Source organism: Vitis vinifera, chromosome 10, assembly GCF_030704535.1.
Source record: "Vitis vinifera cultivar Pinot Noir 40024 chromosome 10, ASM3070453v1".
Taxonomy (NCBI): Eukaryota; Viridiplantae; Streptophyta; class Magnoliopsida; order Vitales; family Vitaceae; genus Vitis; species Vitis vinifera.
Genome location: NC_081814.1, coordinates 2,757,118 through 2,770,233, shown reverse-complemented (window position 1 = coordinate 2,770,233; position 13,116 = coordinate 2,757,118). Strand labels below are relative to the sequence as shown.

Sequence of the window (13,116 nt, the reverse complement as noted above, 5' to 3'; positions counted from 1 at the left end):
TTTTTAAAATAGGAATATAAATAAAAAATTAATTGGCATAAAAATCAATTCCCACTCTTATTACAATTTTGATTTATTTTATTTTATTTTATATGGTATTGTAATTTATGTTCATTCCCGTTTTAATATATTCCTTTTTTCTACCCATCTAGATAATAAAAAAAATAATACCTTAAAAAAATAATTTTCAAATAAGAAAGATTTGTAAATTGTATGAATTTGATTATATTAAAAAAATAATATTTTAGTATATGTAAATTTAAACCCGTTTTTATTTACTCAGTACATTTTAAAAAAAATGAAAGAAAAAAATATTTTTTATTATAATTTTTACATTTTATAGATCATTGCATATAAAGGTGCAATTTGAACAGTTTGACCAAACCCAACCTAGATTCAACTCAAAATTTGGGTTAAGTTTTTTTAATTGGAACTTAATTTAGGTTGAACTTTGATAAAACTTTTGAATAATCCAAATTTAACCTGAACTAATTTAATATTTTTATAATATTTATTATCCTCTATATATATATATACACACACGTGTATGTTTATTTTATTTTTGATACAGTATAAGCTTTTTCATTTTTTTTTTAAAAGCATATATATAATTTTATTTTCAACTTTTGTATTATTTATTATTTAAATTTGAATATATATATATATATATATATATATATATATATATATATTTAGAAACTCTTATGTATGGATTTTGAATCATATAACTTAATTAACTCGATCAATTTAAGTTTAACATGATAAATTTAAGTTTAACTTGATCAACTCAAAATTTTCAAAAAAAGGTTGAATTGAGTGCTTGATTGTCGGGTTAGGTTGAGTTTGAGTGATTGTTTTTTAATGCAGATTAGATTTGATTATGTGATTAATATGAAACCCTTCCAAGTTGTCGCCATAATCATATATAAGATTTTGTATTTAATAAGTGAGAGCGACTTTTTATTATGCCTTATCATATTTTGCCACGTATTCAAGCGATTAAAGTGATGAACTTGGAAAATATGACATAAAATTTGGGAAAAACATCTACAGCAGAAAGAGGCCAATTTTGTCTTTTCCACATGTTCCAGAATTGGAATTATATTTTGAAGTATTATTATTATTATTATTTTTAAAAAGTTGTTTTATTTTTTTTTATGAGTTACGCTATTAGATAAAAAGAAAACGCTTTGCACGTGACACTGACAACATTAAAGATACTGCCACGTGTTTGGCTTTACAGTTAACTGATAGAACGACGTCGTTTTAAGCATTTGCACTGAATCACTGCGAGAGTCGGCTTCCCAACCGAAACCCTAGGGGCTAGACCAGTCCCCCTTCGTGCTCTGCAGAAAATGGAAGCAGTGGAGGCCGAGCGAAATGACCAAAACACCCCGGCTCCTCCTCCTCCTCCTCTGACTCTCTCCAAAAACGCTCAGAAGAAGCTGTTGAAGCAGCAGAGGATGGAAGCGAAGAAGGCGGAGAAGAAAGCGGCCATGAAGGAGCAGAAGAAGAAAGAAGCGGAGCGGAAGCGGAAGGAGTGGGAGGAGATGCTTGCGAGCGTCGACGAAGAAGAGAGATCAAAGCTGATAGAGTCACGAAAATGCCTCAGAAAGGAGAGAATGGAGAAGAGGTCGGAGGAGAGGGAGAAGAAGGTCCAGAGACTTACCAATGCCAAAGAACACGGCCAGAACATCGTCGTTGATCTCGACTTCTCTGACCTTATGACGCCTAACGAAATCAATAGCCTTGTTCAACAGGTCTATAACTTTAGCCATTTCTTATATAAATGCATATATGTTTAAATTTTGTTTGGTTGCTAAGAAAATGGATGAAAAAGAAAGGGGCAAAATTTTGACTATTGTTTGTTTGATGATAAGTGTTAAAAATATTCTCACTTTTCCATACTATCCCCTGTTTTTTCGAGCATTTCGCTTCAACAAGTTTTCCGAGCAGCATTAGAAATAGTGAGCATATATGGCTTTTTTATTGGTGAAAAAATTTCCATTTTTAGCAAATTCGAGCCCCAATTATCTGCAATTTCAACAAACTTTGCATCTATTTATTCTTTTAGAAGAAAAATTTTCTGCTTATGGCCCATTTTGATTTGTTCATTCTGTTTTCAGATTATGTGTCTATGACAGGGGTCAGTTTGTTTGTTAAGTATTTGTTACTGACTTACAAGCAAATTCAATATTAATTTCCACGCAAGAACCCAGGGACAACTTGTTGAAGTTGGTGTATACAAGTCTCTATCACTTGAAAGTTGAGATCTATTTGAATTATGGGACCACTAATAGGACTGATGAAAGTATTGAACAATCTAGTTTTCTTCATACAGTAGACAATAGTTTGGGCGGTGTGTGGCAGATGATTGAATTCTTCAGTTTGTGACATTTTGGGCTTTATTCTTGGGGTATTGTTAGAATGATCTATGCCTTCTTCGAGTCTTAAATATTCTGGGTGATGCTGGTGTTCATTTCTATGTGCATTAGGCTGCTTGGTTAATCCAAAGTTCTTTAAGATGTGAGTCAAGCATTATTATTATTATTTTTTTTTGGTAATGCTATCAGTTTGTTTTCCAGCCAAAAGGAGCTCATTCTGTATGTTTTCGTTCCCATGGGACCATGTGATTGAAGGGAAAAATGGGAAACAACGTTAGTCAAGTGATGGATGTCCCAGGCATAATGGTAAATTTTGGAGTGGCAAATGGTCATAGAGTCCATGAACATGAAGCATCAGGAAAACATTGTGAAAAAGGGGAGAGTGAGTGGGTTTACTTCAGATTTGGTGGGAAGTAATTTTGGAATCCATGAACACAAATAATCAGGAGAACTTTGTTAAAACACGTGGGAGAGTAGGTGGTATAAAATATGCACACAAGAATTCCTAACATGCTACATTAGGAAGATAAGCAATACACACTAGAAGAAGACAGATATACGTTGTTGCCTATAAAAAGAAAAAAGACAAATATACGTTGTTGTGAAATTAAATTGTTGAAATGATTGTTCTTGCATCGGGATTTCTCTTTGTCAATGTTTGGTAACTGCAGTTACTCAGTCACAAAGTATAGCAATTGCTATTTTTTGCATGGTAGCAGGGAGCACTATGCTTTCTTGTCCACAGATGATCTGAGTTTAACATGGGTATTCATTAGGGATTTAATGCTCTTTATGATTATCATGGAGTGAACATGAATCTTAGTATTTATTGATGTCTATATTTGTTGATTTATTTTATTCAAGAAGGATTTAAAATATGGTATATGCCTACTTATTTTCTAATAAATAATTTGTTATTGATGAAACCTCCAGATTATGTATTGTTATGCGGTGAACAGAAGATGTGCTTCTCCCTGCCATCTCTGGTTGACTGGATGCAATGGGAAAATGGGAAGTCAATTGCAAAGGCTTCCAGGATTTGATAAGTGGATAATTGAGAAGGAGAATCAATCATATATTGAAGCATTGCAAGATGAGAAACACAATCTGGTATATCTCACAGCAGATTCAGAAACTATTCTGGATGAACTTGACCCAAAGAAAATATATATTGTTGGTGGTTTAGTGGATAGGAACCGGTGGAAAGGGATAACAATGAAGAAAGCACAAGAGCAAGGTATCCAAACTGCAAAACTCCCTATCGGGAATTACTTGAAGATGTCGAGTTCCCAGGTATAGTTGGTGTTGGCCTGTGAAAATCGACCACATCAGCAAAATTTAGAGCTGAAATTTTTGCAAAATTCAATTCTTTTCCCCTCAGTCCTCTCATTATTGAGCATATTGTTGATTCTGAGTGCAGGTCCTCACTGTAAATCAAGTAATAGAGATACTCCTCAAGTTCTTGGAAACCAAGGATTGGAAGGCTTCATTCTTTCAGGTGATTCCCCAAAGGAAAAGAGGTGGAGCTGATTCAGAAGATTGCCAGGGAGAAGTAGAAGAAGGAGAAGAAAACGAAGAGGGAGAAGACCAACTAGAGATGAAAAAGATGCGCACTGAATCCCCTTCCAATGGCTAGAGGAATTTACTGACACATAACTTTGATTGCCCTTGAAGCAGTTTTTGCCCCTCAACATAGTTTGTTCAGAATAATTAGAAATCAGTGCTGTAAAATGTTATTCACCCGGTTATTGTCAAGAAGAGCCCTTTTGTTTCGATTTTGATTTCATAGGTAAAAAGTATTGAACATCCTCTTAATCAAAACACACCTAATATAGAATTCAGTAAAATGAAAAGTCCACCTCAATATTGGCCCATTACCAGGAGTATATGGACCATTGGTCGCCATTGTAAAAGCACTCAACCGAGTTGTGATGATTTTGATTATCAAATCAATTTTTTTAATGGATTATGTAGAAGATGCCACTGCTTCTACAGTTTTCAACCTGTGCCCATCAACAGAAATCCTTAGGGCCTTCTTGTCTTATTATTTGAATAACCAATTTACAGCCGATCCCAAAATCTCAGTGCAAAACAAGATTAGGAAGAGAAACAACAGAAATATTGAAGAAGGAGAAGCACAAAAATTCTTGAGCAAAAGGTTTGCTCTATAATGGTCACCAGTTCGAGTCCCTTTAGGGTTATCGGAGGTTTTTCCGATTGTTAACTTTTGGGTTTTGTGGGATTAGTCTAGGTGTATGTAAGTTAGATTAAAAATAAAATAAAAATAAAAAAAATTCTTGAGCAATGGTCTTAGGGCGAGCAGCTAAGGTGGTGCATCTGCAGTGTAATCCCACACGTAATAGTAAATACAAGTCAACCCACTACAAGGAAAGCAAGATTGAAATGACAACTTGATTCTATTTCAATTTTAGGCACCAATGAAACGAAAGAAAATGGCAATAATACCCATATAGTTCAAAATAGTTTTTTTGTCTTCACTTAAAAAAATCTCTCAAACTACACAAATTAAATTAGTTTTTTATTTTTAGTTGAAAAGTTATCTTTAGTTTTTTTTTTAATTAATGCAATTTAAAAATAATGTTCTATTTTTTAAAATTTATAGCATTTAATGTTCTATTTTTAAATTCACTTAAAATAAAATAATATTAGTAATTATTAGTTTTAAATTATTGTTATTTATTTTTTAAAAATAAATCAATTATTCTTTCATCTTGTAAAGACTTACTCCCAACTTTATAGATATTGTCATGTGGGGACGTTGTGTCCTATGAGATTGTAGGGTCAAACAAATAAACGTCCCTTACGGTCCAAAGGGGCCCTTATGTCATGTGGGACATCACAAATTAATATCATTTTTTTTTATTATAATATTACTATTAATATTTTATTAAAAAATATTTATTTTTTAACTTATTAATAACTATAAAATTATTTTTATTTTTAATAAAACATGAATTAAACTTAGTTTATATTACATAAATTGAATTTAAAATTTCTTTTACAAAATCAGAATAAAAAATTATTTTTAAAAACAACTTAGTTTTTTATTTTTTTTGGAAAGAGAGCCTGTGATTCTGTAGTGCCTTGGACTTTTGATAAATTCAATTAGTTGGGCGAAAGCCAACACAGAGCTTCCATAGCATAGTGGTAGTGCGTTCGCTTCGTAAGCGAAAGGTCGCGAGTTCGATCCTCGCTGGGAGCTCAATGAAAATTTTGGTGTTTTTTTTCCCCAAATGCTATTTTGGTAAGACCAGAGACTAGATAACAAAAGGACCTTAATTAGGAGGATCAACTAGGAAACCCCAGCTGATTTTGCATAACACCGTCCCAACAAAAACTCTTTTCCTTTGATTACATTCCATTTATTTTCACCTTCACCTCACTAGAAACTACTACTCTCTCTAGCTAGTATTTTGTTTTAAGCTCATTTGTACTGGGCATATGGTTCCAAGCTAGCCACTGCAGCCTGGGATGTGCCTGCATTGGGAGCTTCCTTCAAGTATCCACCCATGGCTGCTGCTCCAAAGAACCCCTGGTGATGACCCATATGAAACGCCGGCGCAAATGCCGCCACGCTTAGACCCCCAAACTCCACATTCCTCTTCACCACTGGCTCACTCCTGATGGTGGCACGGTCGCCTTCAAGCTCGCGGTAGCGGTGGAGGTACATGGTGAGTGGCTCCATGTAGTCATCAAAACCAAGTTTGCTCATTGCCCACAGCACGTCCTCTGCAGTGATGGTCTTGCGCTGCTCGCGCTGGCACCGCTCATTGGCTTCACCGGTGATGAAGCTGATGTACTCAGACACACACTCCTGGATTGTTTCCTTGGCATCATCCGAGATTTTGGCATGTGGGGGAAGGATTTTGCGCATGATCCTGATCACATTCGCTATTGGCATGAACCTGTCTTGTTCCCTCACAGTGCATTCAGTGTCTTCCATGGCTGAATTGTTGGACATCTGATTGCTCTCAGGCTGCTTCTCATTGGGTTCTGTCAGCTTCATTCCTGGGACAGACCAAATCACAAAATAAATTATTCACTACACCATCTCTCCCTAACACTAAAACTATTAAAAAATAACCCTAAAAGAAAAAAAAAATGCAAATGTGGGTTTGGATTCGTCGTTTATAAACCATAGCTACCATACCATATTTTATGTTACCACTGTAAGAGTGGATGCATAAGGAATTGATTTTTTAGCGGATAAGCTATGAGGGTCCACTCCCGAATGAACAACTGTAAAGGGCATTCAGACAAAGAAGTTGGCATCGACCACATGCATGGTGGGCCACCAGGAAATAAGCCATTAGTGGGTTTTGATGAATTTCTTTATTTGCTTAAAGCTACAAGGAAAATGACAAACCCCACTGAGCAAAAGGGAGAGACAACCAACAAAAACAGTTCATATACGTTCTTATATATGTGGCTTCATCCATCATTTGTAAAAACTTGACACTGCTAGAGAAAGAGGCTGCCAAAACCTAAATCACAAAGGGCTCAAGTACTGCTTATCTGAGCTTGACAACATGCAAAGATCAATAGCTTTAGAACTGAAACAAAAAGTCATCCCTCTTTCTTCTGATTTCTGCTGTTTTTTTAACCCACATTTGTGTTCAGGTTCTTAAAAAATTTTGGTAAAAAAAGCAGCAGCAAGAGCACGCCAAGCCTAGTTAAGAGTGAAAATTGGTGTGATGTCTAGGTTAAAGTAGACGGTGACTGTGTAAATGGGAAGGGTTGTGTATAATCAGAGTGCATGAGCGCCAAATGTTGACAAGGTCATGTGGGACCTTCTTCTGCATGCTAGCCATTTGTAAGGTACTGTGATTTTCACAACCCATTACTTCAACCATTTCTTCTCCACTACCTTTTTTCAGTACTCTAGCTTCCATAACCCCATATCTATCTATGCAGAGAGGCCATGCCCGCCATGGGCACATTTTACTCCAATAAATATAATCAACATCATACAAAATGTAATCAATAAAGATAATGGATCAAATCCGAAGTCCAAGTAAAGAAAAAAACAAATAAATTTTAAGACGTGAGCAAGTTTGCCCATCGCTGTAATTAAAGGGCTGTGAATCACAAGAAGGGTGAAAACGATTTCCAAGCAAAAAGGGAAGAGTCACCGCCAAGCTCTATTTCCTAGAAAATAAAGCTTCAAGGGGAAGACAAACATCAGAAGAGAAAGTTACTGCGGGGATCCAAGCGAAGAACCCGGATATCAAAGCATCAGAGAACATTTTTCTACAGTTGCATGCAAGCAATCAGACCAGAACCATCACAGAAAAAGAAGAACGATAGATCTCAACGGTGAGAAAAAGCTAAAAATGGAGGTTGTCTTCAAGATAAGAGAGAGCAGAATCCCAAGACACACTTGCATGCAGGAGAAGAACACTAGATCAGGCGACAATGTTTCAACAATCGAATCATACACAGTCCCTGCATGCAAAACATCAATGCTGAGAGCCTCTGTTTGGATCTCCGGAAAAGTCAAGAAAAAACATTGAATTTCCAAGACCCAAACAAAGCCCAGAAAATTTTCATTTCTCAAAAGAAAAAATAAAAAGGTGACTCACACCCAGATACATATACATATATCTATAATGGGTAAGCATTAATTTTACCAGAGGTTGTCTTGGAGAGCTTTCTGTAGCCATGGAAGCCTCCACTCTCCATCTCCCTATCTCTCTTCTCTCTCAAATTTGGTCTGAAACCGAAAGCTAAACTATTTCATACTCGGCAAGTGTCTAACATTTATACTACAAAAGACCCTCCTCTCCACGTGCCATGGTGGCGATGTCAACGAGGAAACCGGAATTCCCCCTCCCATCACCGCCACTTGTCGGTTGCCCACCTTTTCATTTTTCAGCCACGTGGCGGGTTACAGTTGGTGGGGTGTAGATGACCCCTCTCTTCCTACCCGCAGTGGAATAATATGGCCTTTGGGAGAATGGGACCAACCATCGCGTTGGACCGCCAGGGGCTGTGTCCTATGGAAGGGGCACCGCGGGGAGTATTTATAGGTCCGGAATCATAACCGTAGGGCCGGATCAAGTTCTTGAAGAAGATAAGAAGATGGATGAGGGTGGGTGGGGCGCTGGTGCAGTGACAATGGTCCTGGTGGTGGCTGCATTGCTCATATTTGTTCCATTGGGAATGGGCCCAGTGCAGGCTCCTTCTCCATGCATGCTCCTCGTCCTCCCGGCGGTCTTGATCTTCATTCTCATCTTCCTCTCTCACGCCTCCAGTCAATCCTAAATTTGTTATTCCTTGTCCCACATTACTACATTGTGTGATCTTTTCATTTGTAATATTATCTCATTCTTATATCATATAATATGGGGTGGTTGAAGGTGTGTTCCTTGGGAAAAATATCATGCCAAATTTGACTCATGTGAAGAGGGTTTTGGAATTCTTTGGAATCAATCATTAAAACATTGTTTGGAAAATGTTATAAAAACTATGGTGGATAGAAAAGTCAAATATGAGACCCACAAGGATTATCTATTCAAAACCATTTTTCTTTCTTTCATTAATTGCGTCTACACTGGCATTTCTGAAAAGAAACCATTACCCATGCGTTATTAATCGAGAAATAATGATGATTGAATAGGACTGAATCTTTTCACCATCTTCTCTGCCCACCTGCATTTGCATATAGTAGGAGGATGGGCGATGGTGGTCACAGAGACTGGTTGCTTCTGTACTGATATTCCCACAATAGATGTAGCCAGATCCTCCTTTTGTATTGGTTATCCTCATCTCTCATTCCCTCTCTCCACCCTCTTGCATTTTCTCGGCCTTGTGCTCTTTGTTTGGTCACACCAAGCCCCATCACTCTGTTCATCTGATAAACAATTTTTAAGCAATAACAGAATAATTTAATTTCGTTTCTGTGATCATTTTCTGCAAGTAATAGTAGTTGTGAAAAGGAAGAAGGATAAAGGAATGGAATACTAACTCCTGCATTTCTTTTAAGAGGTACCTGGAAAAGGGTTCAAACCAAATAGACTGAAAAGGTACTAAAGTCATGGGGAAAATCATACAAAATTCATCTGTCTCTCAATGTTTATACAGACTGATACTAGGGCAAAAGTTAAGACACCGCAGAGTGAAGTTTTCATACAAAATTCATCTGTCACTCAATGTTTATGCAGAAAGCTAACTGATACTAGGGCAAAAGTTAAGACACCGCAGAGTGAAGTTTTTTACCATTTACTCCTTTGTAGTATCTTCTTCCTCATAGTCCTCGTACTCGGTTTTTGTACTATTACATGGATCAATGGTTGTGTTGTTAGAGGGATTTCCTGGATTGATGAGTCCATTTTTGTAGAGAACGTCCAATTCATTAAAGTAAGGAAGCTTCTTTCCACTGCCTGTTGATCTTCTGTAGTACTTGTTGATGTTCTCCCATTTCTCTTTACACTTCTTTGCTGTCCGGGTATAGCCCATACTGGACATTCCAGCAGATATCTCTTCCCATATAGAACCTTTTGCACCCATATTGCGAAACTTGTGATCCAATGTGGTTCGGAGTGTGATGAGGGCTTGCACTTCAGATTTTGGCCATCTCTTATTACTTGGATCATACCTTAAATCCCTCTGATTTTGAATTTCTTGGTTCTGAATTTCCTCTTCCAGGCTTGAGTTTTCTAATGACTGGGGGCAATGAATTTCATGACCCAACACATTCTGGATGAAAGAAATGAGAGCTAAGCTACGAGATGTCTCTTGCGCTCTTACCTCCTCATACCTCTTTGCCCTGTCCATCTCCTGCTGCTTCCAAGCTTCTTCTCTAACTATTCTATCCCTCTCCCTCTTTTCTAGCAACTCTATTAACTGCATATGCATTTGCTCTTGATTCTTGATTACTTTCCTAGCCAAACTTTCCAGGAAAAACTCAAGCTTTTTTCTTGTTCTTCTCTTCCTCTTACGTTTCCCTGGTAGTGTGATCCCCTCTGATGAATCCCCACCATCATCTGAAGATGAGCTGAAACCAAAGACAAATCACATTAATGGGTTAAAAATGATGATTTCGGATCTGGATTGAAGTGATACCCTAATACACTTCCACAGTCCCATTGTAAAGCTATAACAGGCAATTGATGAGCAAGATTGCATATGCTTTTCAATCTATTTATAATATTGACAATATCTACTACTTATAATGCTTGTTAAGCTGATGTTCAACTTTGATCATAAACATCAATACGTGCAAGACAATATATCTCATCCCTTTATATCATTATAGTATCACTAAATCCTGTTCTGAATCTATGTGTTGTTACGTACACTACTTGATTACTTTGTTGTAGTCAATTTTGTCATTTTTTTGAGAGTATCTAACACTATTGATTTATGTACTCTCCACTAAAGTAATGCTAAATTAAGCCAATAAAGAAAGTTCCACTTGGAACAAATTTTACAACTCATTACTCCATACATCAATACGAGCAAGACAATATATCTCATCCCTTTATATCATTATAGTATTATTATATCCTGTTCTGAATCTATGTTAGACTTTGTTACATACACTACTTGATTCCTTTGTTGTAGTTGATTTTATCGTTTTTTGAGAGTGTCTTAACACTATTCATTTATGTGCTCTCCACTAAAGAAATGCTAAATGAAGCCACTAAAAGAAGTTCCACTTGAAACTAAAAGATGCACGATCTCGTCAAACACAAAATAATATAATACAAGAATAAAAGGAAATAGTTGAATATGTGCAACCAAATGTTCCTTGTATACCCTCTGTAGGGGAATATGCTCCCTCCTGTTAGGAGCCATATTAATAAATTCTATTTACTTATAAAAAGAACACATGCAACCAAATTTTTTGTTTCATCTCATTTTTAGGTGATAGTGTGCAACCCAAGTGCACAATATAGGACACTCGTCAACTCAAATCACCTACAATGTCCCCGAGCATTTTACACCTAATGTTCTTGTGTAAATGGAATCACTTCTCATGCATTTAATTTCCCACGAACTACAATTTTCTTTCATAGAAAATTTCATTTCTTTCAAGTATCTTATTATGCATGTGATCTTTCTTACCAGCCCTAAATATTCTGCACTTTCCTCTACTTTTCCCGTTCTTCCCAAGATCCAAAAAAAACCTTTAAAAAAAAAAAAAAAAAAAATCATCCCTTGTGATCATAATTTACACCTCCAACAATTACTGAAGCCAAATGGTTTTAGTGTCAAACAGTTTTCAGTTCATATGATTCATTGTTTTCCAGATGCTGCAATGGTTGAACTTTCCTGAGAAACTGTAAAATTTTGGCAAATTTCAAGCATGTTCTAGTACTATCCTCGCCCCTATTCCTTCACCTTTGGCTTTGGACATTTAACAAATGGGCGTTATGCATATAGAAAGGGAGTAAAAGACAATACCACCGCAATAAAATGTGAATCCGGAACAACAGAAAAGCAAATCACCATTGCTACCTGAGGTTTCTACAGTTCATACAATATAAGGAAATATACGATTGAAAAATCAAGAAAATAAAATACTAATTAAACCAGTAAAATTACCTAGATTCAGTGTCATCCGGGTTTGGATTCGTAATATTAGGCAATGCCGCCATAGCCTTCGCCTCAAAGTAGCCGTTTCCGAAAATACCACCGCTATTCTCTTCTAACTCGCCGACATCAACTTTCACCGCAGAATCAGAGAACTCCTTCGATGCTCCATTGAGCAAACACATCCTCTGTGACAGAAACCCTACTTCAGGGGACGCGACGCTCAGTAGGTTCCCGGAGATGTCCTCAATCTCCGGAATCAGCTCACACGATTGAGGATCGGAGTGCTGCTCCGCCGGCGCCTTGCCGTTGCATCTGATAGGACGGAGCTTCTGCGGCGGCAACTGTTGTCGGTGCTCGATCTCCGGCGAGCGAATCACGGCCGCTTGCTCGTCGTAGATAAGATCGGCGGCCACGGGGAACGGAGCTATGTGTTCGGGAAAGTGGTCGGGGTTGGTTATTGGACGGTCGCCGGAGAAGAGTTCCATGGCGGTGACCGTGGAGGGTAAAAAAATCGCGGCCGAGGAGTATGAGAGAGGTGAAATGGGGTTAGTAAAAGCAAGTAAAAGAAGGTAAAAGAAATTATATCGAAATTACAGAAGTCCCCCCTATTTCTTCATATTTATTGTAGTTAGCCCTTTCATGACGTGTGACCTTTTTGTCCTCTCCGACGTAGGCACATTTGTGACGTTGAAGCCACCATGGATCAGCATGGTGAGTGATGATGTGGCATGAGCTGGCACCATTCCAATATTCTATTTTTAACAAATAATAAATAAATATTGTGGGCCCCGGCCACTTGGGCTAGGTTAATTCTTATGTGGAGCCCCAAAGAGAGTACGCCCTTTGGGATGAACAAGAACTAAAATAAAAATAAGCTTACAAAAGGAACTTGTCCATCTTACAACATTAGTATACTCTCCTCTTGTAGACACGAGTATTATTTATTCAGATGTTCCAAAAAAAAAAATCTTTGAGTTCATACATTCCAATATCATGCATTATCTTATTGAATATTTTATCACCTTTTTCAGAGCTCACGTGTATAACTTTTTTTGATGAAGTATGGTTTAGTTCTATCTTATTTAATATGACTCATTATTATGCAAATAACATTATCTTCATATAATATTATTGAGTTACATTTGATTAAAAATAATTTACATGATTATCA

At 37.0% G+C, this 13,116-nt stretch overlaps 3 protein-coding genes, 1 long non-coding RNA gene and 1 other non-coding gene across 5 annotated transcripts; 3 read left to right on the top strand and 2 right to left on the bottom strand.

The window, feature by feature from the left end:
• Positions 1-1,132: 1,132 nt before the first annotated feature.
• Positions 1,133-4,157, top strand: LOC100852423 (tRNA (guanine(9)-N1)-methyltransferase). The gene is made up of 3 exons (XM_059740200.1): positions 1,133-1,760; positions 3,318-3,677; positions 3,805-4,157. Exons 1-3 carry the CDS (start codon positions 1,356-1,358, stop codon positions 4,018-4,020), a joined length of 981 nt encoding a protein of 326 aa, XP_059596183.1. The 5' UTR covers positions 1,133-1,355; the 3' UTR covers positions 4,021-4,157.
• A 1,378-nt stretch (positions 4,158-5,535) lies between these two features.
• Positions 5,536-5,607, top strand: TRNAT-CGU (transfer RNA threonine (anticodon CGU)). The gene has a single exon. It is a non-coding gene; the product is annotated as a tRNA-Thr (tRNA).
• A 56-nt stretch (positions 5,608-5,663) lies between these two features.
• LOC100855401 (nuclear transcription factor Y subunit B-6) lies at positions 5,664-8,275 on the bottom strand. The gene is made up of 2 exons (XM_003635455.4): positions 8,036-8,275; positions 5,664-6,413 (listed from the first exon to the last, which is right to left on the bottom strand). The coding sequence occupies exons 1-2, from the start codon at positions 8,085-8,087 to the stop codon at positions 5,830-5,832; spliced, it is 636 nt and encodes a 211-aa protein (XP_003635503.2). The 5' UTR covers positions 8,088-8,275; the 3' UTR covers positions 5,664-5,829.
• Positions 8,276-9,350: 1,075 nt separating this feature from the next.
• LOC100852457 (trihelix transcription factor GT-2) lies at positions 9,351-12,430 on the bottom strand. The gene is made up of 2 exons (XM_010649126.3): positions 11,955-12,430; positions 9,351-10,401 (listed from the first exon to the last, which is right to left on the bottom strand). Exons 1-2 carry the CDS (start codon positions 12,428-12,430, stop codon positions 9,627-9,629), a joined length of 1,251 nt encoding a protein of 416 aa, XP_010647428.2. The 3' UTR covers positions 9,351-9,626.
• Positions 12,399-12,837, top strand: LOC109122219 (uncharacterized). Its single transcript, XR_002029665.2, has 2 exons — positions 12,399-12,514; positions 12,619-12,837. It is a non-coding gene; the product is annotated as an uncharacterized LOC109122219 (long non-coding RNA).
• The last annotated feature ends 279 nt before the right edge of the window (positions 12,838-13,116 follow it).

What these genes read in the sequence shown, in the direction of transcription:
- LOC100852423 (XM_059740200.1), top strand. Translation starts at nt 1,356, where the DNA reads ATGGAAGCAGTGGAGGCCGAGCGAAATGACCAAAACACCCCGGCTCCT. An exon ending in TCAATAGCCTTGTTCAACAG is followed by an intron (nt 1,761 to 3,317) that starts GTCTATAACTTT and finishes TGAAACCTCCAG; the next exon opens with ATTATGTATTGTTATGCGGT. An exon ending in TGAAGATGTCGAGTTCCCAG is followed by an intron (nt 3,678 to 3,804) that starts GTATAGTTGGTG and finishes TTCTGAGTGCAG; the next exon opens with GTCCTCACTGTAAATCAAGT.
- LOC100855401 (XM_003635455.4), bottom strand. Translation starts at nt 8,087, where the DNA reads ATGGAGAGTGGAGGCTTCCATGGCTACAGAAAGCTCTCCAAGACAACC. An exon ending in GCTCTCCAAGACAACCTCTG is followed by an intron (nt 6,414 to 8,035) that starts GTAAAATTAATG and finishes GGTCTGTCCCAG; the next exon opens with GAATGAAGCTGACAGAACCC.
- LOC100852457 (XM_010649126.3), bottom strand. Translation starts at nt 12,430, where the DNA reads ATGGAACTCTTCTCCGGCGACCGTCCAATAACCAACCCCGACCACTTT. An exon ending in CCGGATGACACTGAATCTAG is followed by an intron (nt 10,402 to 11,954) that starts GTAATTTTACTG and finishes CTTTGGTTTCAG; the next exon opens with CTCATCTTCAGATGATGGTG.